Source organism: Magallana gigas, chromosome 6, assembly GCF_963853765.1.
Source record: "Magallana gigas chromosome 6, xbMagGiga1.1, whole genome shotgun sequence".
Classification (NCBI taxonomy): Eukaryota; Metazoa; Mollusca; class Bivalvia; order Ostreida; family Ostreidae; genus Magallana; species Magallana gigas.
The window spans coordinates 42,135,664-42,154,372 of record NC_088858.1 but is presented as its reverse complement, the minus strand read 5'-3'; the positions used below and the strand labels follow the sequence as shown (position 1 = coordinate 42,154,372).

Sequence of the window (18,709 nt, the reverse complement as noted above, 5' to 3'; positions counted from 1 at the left end):
AAGGGGTTCGAGCTACCGATGCACCAGTACAATCTTTTTTTCTAATTTGATCTCAAATTGAATAGGCTTATACGTTATTTATTCCATTATATTTATCGTTGCCAAAATCGCAATAACTTCATTATTTCATTAATAAAGTTTGAAGAATAAATACCATTTTTTTTTATGAAAAAAATTTTGAGGTCAAGGATCGGAAAACGTTAAATCATATTTTTTTTTAGCAATATTCTTGGGGATTTCTCTATTATTAGTACTGAAATCAAAGATAAGCGTTACATGAGCTGTTGACAATTTAATAAAACCAGGAATAAATGTTTATTCTCTTTATCACATGTCTCCGCGTATCATTATGATATGATTATTTTGCCAATCATACAAACTGTCTGTACATGATTCTGTTATCGAAATTATACTGTTCATAAAAACACCTTTCCACCAAATATCTTTCTTTTTTAACCTTTTCTGTATTGTAGCTGTATTGTACAACTGTTATCATTGTAATTTCTACAATTAGAACAAACAGATAAAACTTGTGTAGAACTTTATTGTCCATTGCCAATCAACACAAAACATGAATAAACATTAATATTGAGAAAGTGAAGGAATATAAAAATGGAATGTTTTGTATACCGAATTAATTATTATTTAGAAAAGAAATAATGATTTTCAAAACTGACTATCATTATTACAATTTCATCAGATTTGAAGTTTTATATCTCCCTTTTCATATTTTCATAAACTAGTGTATTAAAATCTACAAAACAAAAGTAGCACCCTGTAATAGATGATGAGTCATTAAATTAAGGATGACGTTTAACCAAAACAAAAAAGTAAATAGTAAACAAATCATTCTAGCTAGGGCTATTTTCAGTTTTCAAAAGCTAAGCCATTTTTTCTTAGTAAGTAGCCTTTAAAAATTTCTTGAATTCCGTACCAATGTTACAATGTCAAATCAAGATTTTCGCAATTGTGAAAATTACACTAATGAAAAAACTTTTAAGAAATGTTTGATATTTGCTGTCCATGGATGCTTTTAGGTATTAATAGATTTTTGCATTGTCAGAAAATTATATAAAAAAATTAAAGTAAGCTCAAACCAAATAAATGCACTAATATGTAGATTACAGAAAAAACTGAAGTTTGTTTATTATAATAGAGCTGCCAAACAATATTATTGGGGGGAAATCTGAACAAATTAGTCCAATTAAATTTCTTACGTTTTGCCAAGTCTGATGAAAGAATATTATTAAATGTTATTTTTATATAATTTATTTCATTTATTTACTGTGTGTTTATAGTCTGTCCATATATATTTATGCAGCTATTTGGAGACTTTTTAATAAAAATGTACATATTTGTGATAAAAGTGTTCAATCAAAATCGATGAAAGGAAAATTTCCAAGAAAATATCGAGTGAAAATTCATACGAACTAAAATAGATATCTTACGGAGATTTATAATGGGGAATATTGACATTTTTTCTTCATTCGGAAGTCACACGGAATACCTCGCACAATTTTCCAAAGTTATCATCCGGGTAATTTCATTTCTTTTGTAATGCAAAATCCCCATTGTCTTTTTATTTTTAGCCGTGTTTTGAAATCTGACAAGCTAAAGGGGGTGTTTCAAAGGTGAAATATTGGGATTTTTTCGTATTATTGAATGATTCCAGAAATATATATAAATATCAAATAATTTAAGAAAATATGCAGCAAAAATATCTTGGGACGGACTAAAGAAAAAACTTTACTCATACCATAGTATGATCTCACATCCGGAGTCAACATCGTCTTATATTCTGTATTAGACTAGTTATGCCAAATTCACTTAACTTATAGCGAAATAAAAACATGTACATGTTCTATACGTCCGTGCCCGAAGTGCACTTGAAATTGTAATCCTGTGAAGATCGAATGGAAGAAAACAAAACAACAAAGTTAAGTACAACTTTGGAAAACATTTACGGACAAAAGTACAAAATAAACCAGTGTCAATGAAATCTTACTTTGAGTGTTAACAAATCCCATAAATTGTTATTTTCCTCGAATAAACAAGAATAAATAAAGCTGACGTTTCCCATCAGAGTTAAAGTTGTCATCTGATACGAAGACGGAAATGGGAAAAAGGTCTATTTTCATTACAAACCGCTTCGATATGAAATGGAACATTTCAGTTAATCCTTCTCTTATCAAATTCCATGCCAAAAGGACGTGTCCCTTCAATAAACCCATAACACCTCCCTAGCCTGTAAAGTTTATTGAGAAAACCAGCTCAATTTCTCTACACTTAAATCCGATCATCTTGTGCTGGAACTGCAATGAATGGGATTTTTATTTGCATTTATCTCTATTCTTGTTAAACGACAACACGTTATAGATGTAATCGGGTTTTTGTGACAGATGATTTCTCATTTACTTTCTCTGAAATTATTGTTATTCCAGCTATGAGCGTATTAATAAAAGGCTATCATTAAACATAAAAAATTCATTAATTACTAAGCAAAAGCATCTTATACAGTTATAATAATAAATGGATTATTCGCGATTTATATATATTTAAAAGGTATCATCGTATTTTTTTAAAGAAGCAAAACATTAAAATCACTTTGAATGCGCATCATTGTGAAAAGTAATTTCATATAGACACGTGGAATTGTCTCTTGAACTGACACACGTAGCAATAAAAATTCTCTGTGGTCAAAGGCTTCTTGTGAATATGCATGGGGCAGAGTTCATTCAGTCAATTCGTTTCTCCAGCCTTACTACTTGAAATTGTCTTGTTCACTCGCTGTATTCGGCGTCATTGTGTATATTCCCATTCTGTTCAACCTATCTTTGAACCAGCCTAACCACCTCCTGGCTTCCTTCCTGAACGCAGCCGTGAACATTCCTGTACAAAAATTAATTGCTTTTGAACATATATTTCATCACAGGAGTTATAAAGGATCAAAACTCGGGGACCAAAAGTATTAGCACCGCCCTCTTATTTAAAAAAACCCACCAGTCTGTTAAAACCTACAAATCAACCATATTAATATTTTGCCCCTATTTAGCTGTTGGAAAATGCTTGATATTTAGTAAATATATACTAGTAGTCACGTGTACGTCTTGCAATCATCACAATCGTTCAAATATTCGAAAAAGATTTCTGACATGAATGGTAGATATTTTATAGATAATTCAATAGGCTCAATTTAAAAGATAGGGAAATGTAGAGGGAAAATCGTATAGTAAAAAGAATTCAATGATTTTTCTTATTAAGAAGGAAAAGGAAATTAGATTAGCTAACAATTTTACGTAAGTCTGTTGTTTGCTTTGGTCAAAAATGACACTGACACAAAGAGGCCTGTATTTTATATAATGCATCAATATGATAAGAAAACCGAAAAAACAGAGACATAACAATAGCATTTATTTTTTTTCTGTTCTATTGTTGATCCATCGTACTAATTACAATAAAACTTGTGCATACTAAGTCAACTTACAATGTAACTTCAAAATTTTCTTTGCACTGATTATGTTTCCTTTTTTTACCAAGTTCCATTCACTGGCTTCATTTAATCCTTTTATTATCATTTTCGTGACAAGTGCTGTTCAAGAAATTCTTCCATCTACTACTTACCATAGACAATTGGATCGAGACACGCACTGGAAACAGCAAAAATAAAAAGGCCTCTTTGAACTTTAGTATCGATGTTTTTAGCTGATTCCCTGAAAGAAAGAAAGCAGAATAATTGAAAAAGTGGCACAAAAGTAACATATTTTATAAATATTGATCAAAGTTTTTTTTTTATCAGTATTTTTCTGTTTCTGAAGTTGATCATCATTTTTGATTTTGCAACAAATGTTGCAAAGAACTATATATGATTTGGCCCCTATAATTCGCCATTTTTAAAAGTGTTTCTGGTACAATAAAATTTACATTTTAAAAGAGTTGACGTAAAATGTATTTTTCACCAGATTATTTGATTTATTTGCACTCACTGGCAGTATATGACGTCAGAAGTGACGCTATTTCTAGAATTCAATCAAAATCAGTCAAAAATTGACATTTTTCTTATCTTTTTATGAATGGGAAATATACAGCGCATGCTTGAACAAGAAATTTTTTTGTCACTTATTAGCCTTGGCTAGATACATCTCTGATTACAATATTTTGTTTGTTTAAGCATGTGCTCTATGTTTTCTGAAAGAAAAATTGCTCGAAAACAAGCTGTTTTATGCTAAAAATGCAAAAATGGCGGGAAAAGGTTGTCTTTACGATGTCATATTTCTAAATTGTGGACAGTTGAATCAAAATGAACATTACATTAAGAACATTACATATATATCTGTACAAAGAAAACAAAGAATTACTGTAAAATTATGATGTTCATTTTAGGGGGCCATTATAGGCCCATATCATATATAGTCCGCAGTCAATGATTTGTGCTACAAAGAAAATTGCCTTTAGGATGTCTGGGTAATATGATCAGCATCTCACAGACACTGCTAAATGGCTATTAATGACATCAATTACATGATATTTAGGAAAAAACGTACAGTTTATTGAAAATGAATCAGATTCGGAAAGCCAGATTGTAGACTAATAAATAGACCATCCCTCAGAAAGTCATTCATAATACCGCCCAGGTCTTTCATGGCATATTTTTAAATATTAGGATTTCCGTTGATCAGATATTGAAAACACCTACTCTCTAGTGGCAAGCATTATATTACAATAAAACGACGTAGTTAATTGAAGAGTTAATTATCGATGCTCAGCTGTTTTGGTTTTCATTAATGGTCACATGCAATGATTCCTTTTTTTTTTTTTTTTTAAATTGTCTTTCTCGGAATAAAACTGCTCTCGGCACAATATTGGTCCCGTTGCCATTAATGTTAAGATTATTAAGTACACATTATATCTCATGTGAAAGAAAAGATAGATAACAAAGCTAGTTTCTTTTAAAACATTTTACTCTGCCAGGGCGATAGAAGATGGTGCCCAAAGGAATTGATAAATGTATGGTAATTCTAGACGTGCGCCCAATATGTCGGCCGCTATATAATAAAAGCCAACAGATAAATTGGATAATTACATCGTATATCAATATTGCGTGGACTAAGAATACTTATTGTCAAGAACATTCGGAAAAGTTGGGGAAGTATGTGCAATGCACCTTCATTAATGTTTTGAACAACATTCTTATATTATAAAATAGCTAGGCGCCTTCAAAGTATACTAGAAAGAAAAATTAGATAGTTTCACCTATATCATGTATATTGAGTGTTCTGTAGCCTCTTGTGGCTTTGTATTGGCTTACTGATCAAGTGGGTTTTCATCATTTATCAATCTCTCTGCAGAACAATGGTCGCTTTGTTTTGTATCTTTACTATTCTTTGAGAGTTGTAATCTTGTTTAATTTTTGCCCGTAATAGTTTATTACAGCTAACAATGTAAGTGATGTACTGTACATGTGTTATTTGAATGGTGGTATTTTTTAAGATTAAATACACAACAATGTAAAGATACTTGGTAATTATAATCAGGTGCGTAGCATCGTTTCTGAATGGTAAGGGGGAGGGGGGGGCGTATCCCGAATCTTTACAAGCAAAAAACAAAACAAACATAAGCAGTCTTACAAAATCCTAATCTGTTGAGGAATGCAAAGTTTCTGAAACTTCTATTTTAGTATTAAATTAAAATTCTCCTTTTCCCTTGAATTTTAAATGTCCCAAAACAATTGGGGGGGGGGGGGGGGGTCTTTTTAAAATTTAACTGACTATATGTAAATTCATAAGTAAGAAAAATGTTGGTTGCAATAACCCTTCCCCCATCCACTTCTGTCCCTACGTGCCGTGATATTTACATGTGTAATTAAGAGTGATTGTTTTTACTTTTAATCAAACAATGAGCATCATGTTGACGTGACTTTTTTCATCCTTGCGTTTGATCCAATTTATATTTTAGTAGACAGTGCTAAGTGAATAAAATGAAGATGACACTCACCGGTCTATCCAAAACCAGGACACCATTAAAAAGTATGGAGTCCAACACAAGACGAACACTGTCACTGAAAAAGGAAGTATTTTATTCATTAATAGGCCACGGAGTACGGAACAATTGTAACTACTTCTGTAAACAGGGTTACTTTCGCCCCGTGTTATTTTCGCCCTTCTATACTTTCAAACGGTTTCGCCCCGTATTAAATTCGCCTATACAATTTTTTAAATAGAGACATAATTTTACACTTCGGAATTCGGTGAGTCTTAAATTCGCATACTGACAACAAGGGCGAAAGGGGCGAAAATAAAACGAGGACGAATATTTCCCTGTATACAGTATTTAAAAGATTTGAAAATGAATCATCAATAAACTTCTCTTTAAAATACTTTTCAAAAGCATTTTGATATCTATCCCTAAGGTTAGAGATTAAGATGTTCCCCTTCTCTGTACATATAATGATAAAAATTATCTTCTTAAATTAGCGCCTTTTCTTCGTTTTGTTGAGATAGACAATACATTACTCAAGGACTATTTAGAGATCAACGACCAATTTGCGTTTAATCACAACAGAACATGAAATATTTAATCAAATCATTAAAATATCCAGACGGTTCTCCGTTGGTTTGGAAACATAAGTACAGAGTTACGTTAGAAACGGAGTTAATGTGCATTTAATGATTCTTCGCAATATCGTTCCATTTCATAGGGTATTAATGCACCAGAAGATAAGCCGCTGAGTATTAGTGGTTCGATTTAAACGATTTCTTTACCGAAAATGCCAATATTTTATGAAGTCTGCAGGATTTATGGTCACGTAAGAATTCGACATCAAAACTGATATTAACGACAGATGTCGGCAATCAGTAGAAGTCTACATTTTATTATAACGCTTTTATCTCTATTGCCACCAAGTCGGTGTAATCGACAAATCATTGCGATCAATTAGTAGAGCATCGCATCTGAACTCTTTTCATCATACTGTACTCGTACATCTTAATGATAAAAAATATAGTTTTTCACGAACAAAAAGATTGGCTTCAATTGTAAAACTAGTTGTTTTTTTAATAATGAAACAAAGTTTTAAAAATGGCAATATAGGATAAACTATCTAGCAAAGGAATCAAATACCCACCCCAGCAAACTTAAAATTAGTACGAAGGTCGATTTAATTACATGAAGCTAACAATGGCCATTTATTATTCATGCATTTTCACAGTTCAAGTAGATTGTTGCATGCACAACTTAGATTTCGGTGCTGCGGGAAGACTTTCACGTTATAATGTGAGTGGCCGTAAAGCCTAAACTAAAAGTTTGAGGGTATGAGGCATAAACAAAACATTTTTTTAAAAACTTAATAGATGCAACGAATTCAAGAAGAAAACAAAAAGAGTCTACTAAAACTAATACACTGTTAATTATTACAGATACTTTTAATCACTGGTGTGGAATTGGGACATATCAACATTCTACTAAAAGTGAAAAGAAGGGTTGAAACTCCTCTCCCCCTCCCTCCTCTCTCGCAACTATGACTATGATTTAAATTCATTGCTGCTTCTTTACAACTGACGGAAAATCGAGGTGTTGTAGCTGGATGGTAGAAAGTTACGGTCTGTAATTCTATCAGCAGCGGCGTGAACACGACGTCAGGATCTCTGCCAGGAAGACCTCAACTTGAAGACATCGATAAGCGCTCAAAGACGGCCCGCGGAGTGATCGATTAACGGCCTACGACAAAACGGCGCGGGTTTTTGTTAATAAATCTACTTATGGACAGTCAGTTTTTAGATACGTACGGAGAATGTTTTTATCTAAGGGGAGAAATTAGAATGGTAATACTATTTAAAGAACTAGCCATTTGTGTAATTGGCATCTTGATACGTTTTATTTCCATACTACTTCCTTTAAGGTATTCCACTACACCGAGACTTATACTTTTTAAGACACTACGTTATATCGTCATAGCTCAGTGGTTAAAGTATCAGGCTTGTGAACGCAGGTCATGAGTTCGAATCCACCTGGGGCTTTTGTTTATGTTTACTGAATGAAAGTTTTGAAAATATCATTTTTCAACTAAAATTGCACATTTTGTCGCCTGCATTGTATTTGACATATATACTTCTTATCCATCGTGCTTTCTATCATAATTAAGTAATTTTCTGCTGATTTGAGAAACTTTTTCAAGGTGTAGTGAGGCACCTTAAACCTAAATATAACATGTTGATAGATGTCAGTTTATATACATTTTTGATAGGTCGAGATAGTTTTTATTAGAATTTCACACCTATCGGATTTCATAGTTTAAATGTTTTTTCTTATTCTTAAGTTTTCCCTTCACTTTTCGAAAATTGTGTGCAATTTGATATTCGATGAAATGTCTACTGGCACATCAATTACTTTCATGAATCCGTAAATTCTGTGTTGGTTCATTTGTTGAAATACCGGAGGCTCTCTGAAACCTTTTTACACCCAAAGCACTTGCAGGTGAAAATTTTGCAAAGGTTTCTGACTGTCTACTTCGGTCAAGGTCATTGTAGCATCACATGTTTAAGATCGGTAGTATAATGTTCTTTTTTTTTAATTTCAAAAGTTCAGAGATACATTTTGTGAAGTATAATTTACTGTGTTATACATGTTCACGTACACAGATATGCTTACATGTATTATATTCAGTCAGCATTGAAACGTGTTTACATGTATAATAATATTACCATAAAAAGCATATAAATAAGCTAATAATATAAATAAGATCATATTAATAAAATAAACAAAGATTAAATATCAATTTGTTTAAAGAATTCATTTGACGATGAAACATGCCTCTGAGCGGACCTTACGAGGGAGCCTGCTGTTTTAGATTAATCAAATTGAATTCGTATCGGCTGGTCGACATATCGACAACATATTGGAGAGCAGCTAAAAAGCGTTGCCATAAAAACCACGGCATGCTGCTTGGTATGATCAGTGCCTGCTTTACGTACGAATAAAAGGTGATGGAGTCAGTCTTTGAAATGTCAGAATTGATCAGACTTTTTTTTACCGAACGCGAAACATATTCTCTATTTACCAGACGCAGTATTTATTATTTAATGGTAAGCGCCTTCAACAATGTGTCGGTATCTACATGTGATTTTGATGTACCTTTAATTGCGTGAAGTTCTATTCAAATCTACAAATGGGGTTAAAAGTTCACTCAAATTTAAAAATAAATTCGACATGTTGTAACAGAATTAACAAATATGTTGTCCAAGCATTCTTAAATCTTCTTTTTTATACATGCATGTAAATGTATCTCAGGAAGAATTAGAAATAAAAAGGCTTTATAGTAACCCCTCTTATAAATGATCTCTTACTAGGAGGAAGTATTATTGATATATTCATTTCTAGGTCATTTGCGTCAAAAAGCGACCAGCTGCGAACCATTACATGGCGCTCAGCGTGGTCTCCTGATATGAAAACAATATCAAATATAACTGATCGAGGCAAAATAGCTAATAAGTTAGGGGATAGGCAGGCATATCGGACTGTCCTAACATAATGTACGGTTAAAGATGGTGATCTGGGCGAAAGGATGTCACAGTTTTGAAATAACCACATTTTTGCAATGACGATTGTTTGAGATCATAATGCCAATATCCAATGTTTAAGACATTTATTAAAATATATTGATGTTTAAAAAATATCTAAGGCTTTTTAACCAATCCTCCAGTACTTTATACGTATAAATGTACTGCAACGTATTTGAAGATAAACAAGAAACTGTCTCGACGGAAATGGATTTAAAGTGTCTTGATTCTGGACACAGTATAATCTTTAGAAATTTGATAAAATGAAAGCTCTGTATAAGCAAGTCGGGATAAATTTTAAATTACTATAAATCATCATGACCCTAAAATATATATCGAAAGGGTTGAGGGATTACAAAACAATAAAATGTGTAACTATTTTTTTCCTCCTTTAATCTATTGTAATGTATGAATTCCTCATCCAATATCTTGAATGTTTACATTTTTTTCTTCATACTCCGATGACTTTTTTTTGTGTCTATTTGTCGGTCTATACTGTTAAATCATCCAATTACGTAATGGGTTTTTTTTATTAGTCATTGATTAAAATTTGTCGGTAAATGGTACAATATACCCGTAAAATCAATGAAAAAAACTAATCATCCTACAGTGCAATGTAACTACAGTGTATGATTTACCTATAACAATGTAACTACAGTGTATGATTTACCTATAACAATGTAAGTAGTGTACGATTTACCTATAACAATGTAACTACAGTGTATGATTTACCTATAACAATGTAACTAGTGTACGATTTACCTATAACAATGTAACTATACAGAGTATGATTTACCAATAACAATGTAACTAGTGTACGATTTACCTATAACAATGTAACTACAGTGCATGATTAACCTATAACAATGTAACTACAGTGTATGATTTACCTATAACAAGCGTCATTTTGAGTGTTCTTATGCGGGCCTTTCCGATGATTCCTGCTCTGGTACATGAGATGAGTCCACTTCTGGAGAGAGGATATGTGTGGGAGCGATGAGTATACAGGCCAAACTCACGGCGCTCTTCTGTAAAAAAAAAAACAAACAAAAAAACAACAATGATAGGTGATGAAATATACTTGGAACTGTCTGACGAAAACATTTCTGACCGATATGGCTATTATTGCAGTTATTGTTTCATCTAAAATTAATTTTACTGCAGTGTTTCTTCAGTTGTTCAGCTTCAAAGTACCTTGATTTTCTAGGCCCTTTCCCTTTATCAAACTATAAATGACATCAATGACCTTCCAAAGCTCTTGTATCAAATATAATTGATTTTTACAATATGTAAGGTCCATACTATTTATTTTAGCAGTCCCTAGTTCTTCTTAATTAAGACGGATAATGTATTTTTAGTTAGGTAGTAGAGTTTTAAAATAATTCATGCACATAGCATCAAGTTGGTGAGCGATGCAAATCATATCCACTAATTAATATAAAAGATATTAATATACTCGAAAATTTCTGGCACCATTTTTTTAAAGTCGCGGAACAGAATTAAATAAGTTAATATGGCTGTTCTATATCCCTGACTAAGAGCGGATATAATGGCTTTAAAGCGACGATACACACATACCTCATACAAAAAACCCCACATTAATGTGAATATAAATATTAGCATTCAATGCTAAAGGGTATCTGATATATATATACAATTATTTGTGGCTCACGCCAAATGAAACCAATAATCAAATTATTTATGGTAATTATTACCGGTTATTTCAATTCATGGTAATTATTACCGGCTATTTCAATTCAAATCAATTGTGCGATTAAATGATTTATTTGGAACATGAAAAAGTCTATTTCAAGTGGTAAATAACTGAATCTAGCAGACTGATGCCGATTCTGAGCCTCAACTTTAGATCTACAATAAGCAGCGTTAATGCAGATACATGTAACATATCGCGGCGATGAATTAAGCCCTTTTATGTACTTTGCCAAAAATATAAATCAGTATCCCAGTTAAATCTGTTGAAGTTCTGCGTTCTGCAGTATTAAAACACAGGCTTATTACTCATCAATTTATTACAACTTGCTGAAATGGCATATATACTTTGATGACACTTTCTTGAACATTTGATCGCTAGGTCTTCCCTCTAACCAGACAGAATTGTAACATCTAGATAAATGACCCGTATTCGTGTTTTAATCTAGACTGTTTTTAATAACACTAGAAGACCACACAGATTGAGAGATTTTAAGATTGTATTTGCCATTGGGTTCAATTTCCGCACGCTTGATATCTTTTGCAGGAAATGGTTTTTATGTCGTCTGTACTTTTATACGTACCAATGCATTATAATTTTCCTGCAGTTGACGAAAACACCAAGCTTAATAGTTTATGATAGTTTGTGTCTTTTTGCTCTAAGGCTACTCGAAATATGATTAAAAGTGTAATTTAAGCACATTATAATTATGAATGTAATATTATAGTCTATAATATGATTCTTATGTACTTTGGCCTTTTGTGGAGACGTACATTTGATTCAGCTTTAAAAGAGTTCGAATTGTCACAAGGGAATTTTTTTTTAAATGTCAAAGGAATTATGAATACTCCTATCCAGTGTTATTATTTATAAAACCAAAACCTTAAAAAAACTGCCGAAAATACATTGTATAGTTAAAAAATATTACACTTGCATTTGATTGAAATACAAATCAAATTCAAGCTCGCAATAAGAAATGGGGGTAGCGGGGGCTACCTCTCTGTCTGTCTGTCTGTCTGTCTGTCTCTCTCTCTTTCTCTCTCTCTCTCTCTCTCTCTCTCTCTCTCTCTCTCTCTCTCTCTCTCTCTCTCTCTCTCTCTCTCTCTCTCTCTCTCTCTCCAACACTTTTTTGAGTCACTAAAAGCTTGTTTTATATCTTTTTTACTCTATCTCAAGGGATTGGGAATTTATTGAGATAATTCAGGGGTAGGCCTGGCCTACATTGAAAAACAATGCTTTAGATAATAGTCGAGGGTGTCTTGTTTTGATATAATATACAATAAATAAAAATCACGTTTAAAAAGTGCACTTAGTCAACAAAGTAAACATTTTTACTAATTTGAATAGTACCTTCGTCCCTTCGCGCTGTTTTCGAAACCTTGTAAAGGATGAGAGAGTATGACGTGGTGATGATGACCAATGGCAACAGATAGACGGTGATGACATTGAAGAGATTATAGGCCAGCTCATGCTGCTCTGTGGGGAAGAAGTTGAACGTCACACACTGCTCAAACCACGTGAATAAGGGATGACGCTCAACATGAAAGATGATGCTCTGAAAATTAAATTCAAAAAGTTGTTTGTTTTTTTTTTGCTAATTTCTTCCGCAAAAAAGATAAACAAGATTGTATTGTCTCTTGGGCGCATTGATTAATTATAAATTATGAAGTAGTTTTATATGAAAGCGGAACATTTACACCCAGTCATTATATCTTATAAATTACTGAGCGAGGGTATGTAATCGTACAAACAATAGTAAATGGTCGCGTGACAAAAAAAAATCCATTAAACTTTAAAACAAATACTCTCTTAAACTCCTTTAGGATTTTTTTTTATTCAGAAAAAATTCAAAGGAGGATATTAATTGATGCTTTAAGAGATATTTTTGCATTTAACATTTTCCTTTAAATGTTTTTCGAGCTCCCTGGTAAGCTTATCAAGGCTAATCAAGGCCCAAAAGTTAGCAAAACGGTGAATATCACCAGGAAAATGTTTTTGTTTTACAAAATTAAGATAGAGGAATGAATCTTCAAAGAAACTTTCTATACATCGAGTTTGTTTTTCGTTTAAAAAGAAACCATACATATAAATTATCACAAACTTTTTTGATTACTTATCATAGTTATATGTTGTACATTTTCTCGCTTATCTGTGAACCAAACTGGTGTGATGGTGCAAGATTTTAACCAATATGCATAATAACTGAAGATATAAACAATGAAGCAATACCAACACCGTTTAAGAAATAAATGAACAAAAGACCCTCTCTCACATAAAATCTAAGGATTGACCCAAAAAAGAGACTTAAAATGAAGGGCAAATAAGGTAAAGTCATGGCAGCTCATAAAATTGTGTTAATAAGATTGCAATCCGCATTAAGTATCGCTACATCTGCTCTCAGTTAAAGAGTGGAATAGTTTGACGATATTATACTATCACTAATCACTACCAGAACCGTTGTGTTTCATTGCCAGACTTTAAATAAGACTAAATGAATAGTAATCAACCTCATGTAATTGTTCATTAATTCTTGCCATACATAGGTGTGTATTAACTACGCACGAGTAGGTAAATATTGAAACTATCTGCTTCTGAAAGCTTTTTGAGCTTTGCAGTTGGCAACCACTTCAAGATAAAAAAAAAAACAACCCACCATTAATCAAGAATTCACAAAATTCAGCAAACTTCTTAAAGCTTCACATAATTCTGAACATAGCAAAGAAATTTCCTAATCATATAGATCAATAAAAATTTGCTAGTGAAACCGTGTCGTTCTATCGTTTTTATTTCTAGACTACGGATCTCAAAGGAAGCCTCTTGCGTCGGACTAGCTGTCTGGTCAATCATTTCAATTAACCAAAAATCAGATGGGCTCGGTTCTACAAGTCTAATATGAATCCTTTTAAGATTTAATTATCAAAGATAGATTTTATAAAATACATCATAAAATCGTATCGCAGAGGAGTCGTTATCTTTACATGTAAGTCTGTTTATTAATGGACTGCATCCATTTCATCTTAAGAGGTGGATACTACAATATAAACGTTTTTATGGTTAAAGTGGAGGGATTTTAGTTGGTCTGATAATTTAAATAAAAATACCAGCAATACGTGTATGCCGATATATTACCAAGGCATTGCAGTGCAAGATAGTACTATTATATTTAGTTAAAATTGGTCACGACTGCCAGGAATTTATAAATACCTGTTATTAGTTATGTCTATTTTCAAACTTTGGATAAAGAATGCTAGAAAGAAAGGCTTTGAATAATTTTTATTAAAACACAGGACACAAAAGATATCAATTTGAAAGCTTTTCTATCATAGGAACCATGCGCGGATCTAGAGGGGGGGTCCCGACCCCCCCTGGAAAATGAAAATTTATTAAATTTACATAGTAAAATTATCGCGAATATATGCCTCGCACCCCCCTGGCAAACACAATTATCCTTCGGACCCCCCCCCCCCCCCCTGGAAAAATTTTCTGGATCCGCGCATGGGAACATAGGAAGCGACCGACGACATTTACGTATATACGGAGTATCAATCTTTTCATCCTACACAAGAGTTCTTACAGTTCACTGTCGAAGTTCATTATAATAACAATGGGTTTCATAAAGACAAGAATTAGTTCATTAAGGAACTATGTGTTATAAAGGCTCAATTTGCGACGTCGAAGTAGTTTTTATATCGACGAAAAGCTGTCAGCAAATCAAGTATTATAGTGACAGACGTAAACTTAACTTTATTTTGTTGTCTGTTTAGGATAATGTTTCAGCATATATCGTTAACAAAGTAAAACAAAATATTAACAAATCATACTTTAGAGTATCTTGAGTTTTGGACGATCTTTGCATTTCTGTTTGCATGACAGAGTGTTATATTTTTCTTAAAGAGTTCATTCACTCTGGCTTTTTTTCTAAGAGAACCGAATGTTTGCACGCAACTCGGCGTTTAACCTAGATTGTTGCGTATGCCACTTAGGAGGAAGAAAGAGGCAACATTACCAACAAATAGTAACTAATCAGAACTATTTGATTTTAAAATACAAACGTCTCCTTTAAAGCACTTGTCTGTTTTGCTAACATTGTATTATTGTGTATCTATAAATAGTGGTTATAGCACGCTAGCTACGTGCATCAAGGAGAGGTCAAACCGTGACCAGGGCAGATGTGGAGCTCCAATATGGTGAATTATTTTTCTATATGCCTATACAGAGAATATATATATATATATATAAAACACATTACTTCATTTACAGATAACAGATACATCACACGTAATTCCATTTCATATTTTAGTCCCAATCATATATATATATATATATATATAAAACACATTACTTCATTTACAGATAACAGATACATCACACGTAATTCCATTTCATATTTTAGTCCCAATCATAGCTTTACTTGAAAGATAGAGAAAATTCTACATGAAAAAATTATCTGTTTAAGCCTGGAACATTACAACGGTACTGACACCTGACTGGTTGTGATGATACTTTACAATATTGGATGAAACAGGTTTAATTAAGGCTGTTATGTATATTCTGCCAATGGTCAGAATCTGATTTGTAATATGATACAAGGATCGCGGGATTTTGACGTCTTCGCGGTTCCTCTCGTTAAATACCCGTAATTAGACGTATGTCTTGACATGTAAAGACCTCAATAATGTAAACTACACATACAGACAAGTTTGTTTAATCTGAGCAAGAGATCCGCAATTACCTTAGCATTAACTTGGTTCAAGGTCACTGCATGCAATTAACCAAAAAGCTGTGTTAAAGTTCATGTATAGTATTTGCAAAATATGGCTAAGTGGAGAGTATATAAATACATGCATGCTCTTGATTTTTTTGTGTGCGATCCAATATGTCCTTGACACTTGACCTACAAACATCATTCAAGGACACTGCACATCCATTAATCAAAGCATCATGTGGGTGAAGTATTAGCCAGGTTTGAGCAAAGAAAGAGATTATATGCTCCGGACAAGGAGTGTTCGTATTCTTCTGCTATGTCCTTTCACATTTGACCTTGTAAATTTGTTCAAGGTTACTACAAACCCTTATCTAGGCAAAGTGGAAAGTGTATATTCTCTGAGAAAAGGAATTTTGCCTGGTCCGATATGACCCTGACCCTTGACCTACAAACGTCATCTAAGGTCAGTGCACACCCTTTGTCCAAAGACACTCTGAGTGAAATATCAGCCAAATTAGACCAAGGTGAGAGAAGGACGGACAGATGGGCGGAAAGACGGAAGGACAGACTGATCAATACAGAACGCCTGCAGAGAGAGGCCCTAACGATCTTCATCATTTTTTTTTATAAGTGCCGGTAACCGTTTTCCAACGATCCAAATATATAAATAAAGGTTGTTATCGTCCCTATTTTACAAAAAGTAAGGCTGGGTTGGAGCTTCGATCAGGAAGAACAGAGATTTAAGAGACCAATTATTTTCTGTTATATGAGAATAAACCACAGTTTCACAACAAAATAGCGCATAAATGTATATAATACGACTAAAAATATTTTACTTGAGATGCCATTAAACGACAATAACATATTAATTAATTTTAGTGGAGAACGATAAACTTTGGATAACCAAACTTTCTCCTACATTATAAATAGATATATTAGCCATTCTTTGATAATTTATTATTCGAATGTACTTTTTAAAAACACCCAGATAATACCAGTTTTCATTAGATGTAAATTTCCATACGTTGAAGTACGCTATCATCGTGTAAATGATTACTAATAAAGAGTAAAAGAAACAGAGTGCGATCTATACGTGGACAGTACGCTATTATTGTTTACAATATTTATACTTTTAAATAGTAAAAGAAAGAGAGGGCGATATTTTTCGTATTTAATTTCTTATCGTTTTGCAAAAAGAACAATGCTTTAAACTATTAAGACATTTACTGATGCCGGTGCATCTTTGAGAGAGTTCTGCCGGGATGATAAAAAAATCAGATTTCTTCAAGAACCCAGGTGTATAGAATCATTTGCATATCCCATGGCGGAAAATACATGACTGTAACTAATGAATATTTATACCTTTGCTTAATAATATCACGGACATAGCAAGTTTTATCCCTCGGCATGAAGTAAACAAACCATTGTAGGATCGGTTTTAGGCATAAAAACGTAAAAATGGCGAAAACTTCATTGTTATCAAAACAGAAAAAAATGCAAATAACAAAACTCATTAGTATTGATCTGCCTTAAGAAGGAAATAAAGTTTTGTTGAAAGTCTCAGACCTTGTATTGTCTCCTGAAAATCCCATTTTAAACCCATTACCATTCAATTTCATGGCGATTAATAGAGCACTCCTCACACGTCATGATCACATTTCTTTCATCCACAACAATCGGAATAGTTTATTAGAGTTTAATAGAGACAGAGAAAAAAAAAAATAAATGTTATGAACAATAAATCATACCTTTAGAGTTTATTTGAACTTTTTTTTGTAAAAAAAAAAAAAGCAGTTGTTGAACATTCTGATTTCCTGTTTCGTTGTCGCATCTGGGTTATAACTATTATAGATGATTTAGTGCTCTGTGGCAACGCACTTTGAAAAAATTACGCACTTTGAAAAAATATTTCAAAGTGCGTCAAATTTAGGACCAAATCAACGCACTTTGAAAAAAATTTTCAAAGTGCGTTAAATTTTGGACTAAGTTAACCCACTTTGAAATTTTTTTTCAAAGTGCGTTAAGATGGTACACCAAAATTTTTTAGTATCGACACTCTTAACGCACTTTGAAAAAAATGTATAAATCACAAGTTCTGGAGTTGAATTTCTAATTTGTTGATAGTATGATGATTTGTTAACACTGGTAAATCTTTAATTTACCGTATTTGAGAACGGGGATGGGGTTGGGGTGGGGTGGGGTTATCCAAAGATACCGGTCAATCACCAGTGCATCATGCATTTACTTGATTACAGGAAGAAGGACCCCTACCCCTCATTTTTCCTTCCAAAACATATGATATTCAGCAACTAAAACGCTTTAAAGCGGAAAAAGAAATATGCTCTGTTGTAAATTAAGTACATGGAGTGATATTGAAAAAACGAGATGGCCAAACAATAATTTCTCCATTGGTATGTGAAAGAATCTAATATACGAGTTTTAACATTCTGATTTTGTTTTCTTATCAAATAAATCACTTCAAAATAAAAAGAAATTACATTAACAAACATTAAATTATTATAAACTTAAAATGAGCATTAGGATGTGGGGTTTTTTTTTCTCGCACTGATCTTCCAAAAGATCATATTGTTTTTGATAAACATAACTAATGTATCCTTTTATCATATTATGTTTGTTTACAAGCACATGCAGTAAGCCAGTTTAAATACGTTGTACATTGATCTCCATTATCAATATATCAATATATACAAATCACATTCGTTCTTGTAAGCTCAGTATAGC

General features: G+C 32.8%; 1 protein-coding gene across 1 annotated transcript in view; it reads right to left on the bottom strand.

The window, feature by feature from the left end:
• Positions 1 to 553: 553 nt before the first annotated feature.
• The window catches only part of LOC105338509 (adipokinetic hormone/corazonin-related peptide receptor variant I), a 28,750-nt gene continuing 10,594 nt past the window's right edge, over positions 554 to 18,709 (bottom strand). The window contains exons 2-6 of the mRNA XM_011443674.4: positions 12,613 to 12,817; positions 10,442 to 10,579; positions 5,992 to 6,055; positions 3,622 to 3,710; positions 554 to 2,889 (exon numbers count right to left, since the gene is read on the bottom strand). Of these exons, the coding sequence (XP_011441976.1) occupies positions 2,762 to 2,889; positions 3,622 to 3,710; positions 5,992 to 6,055; positions 10,442 to 10,579; positions 12,613 to 12,817 (624 nt within the window). The 3' untranslated portion in view covers positions 554 to 2,761. The remainder of the gene's footprint in view (positions 2,890 to 3,621; positions 3,711 to 5,991; positions 6,056 to 10,441; positions 10,580 to 12,612; positions 12,818 to 18,709) is intronic.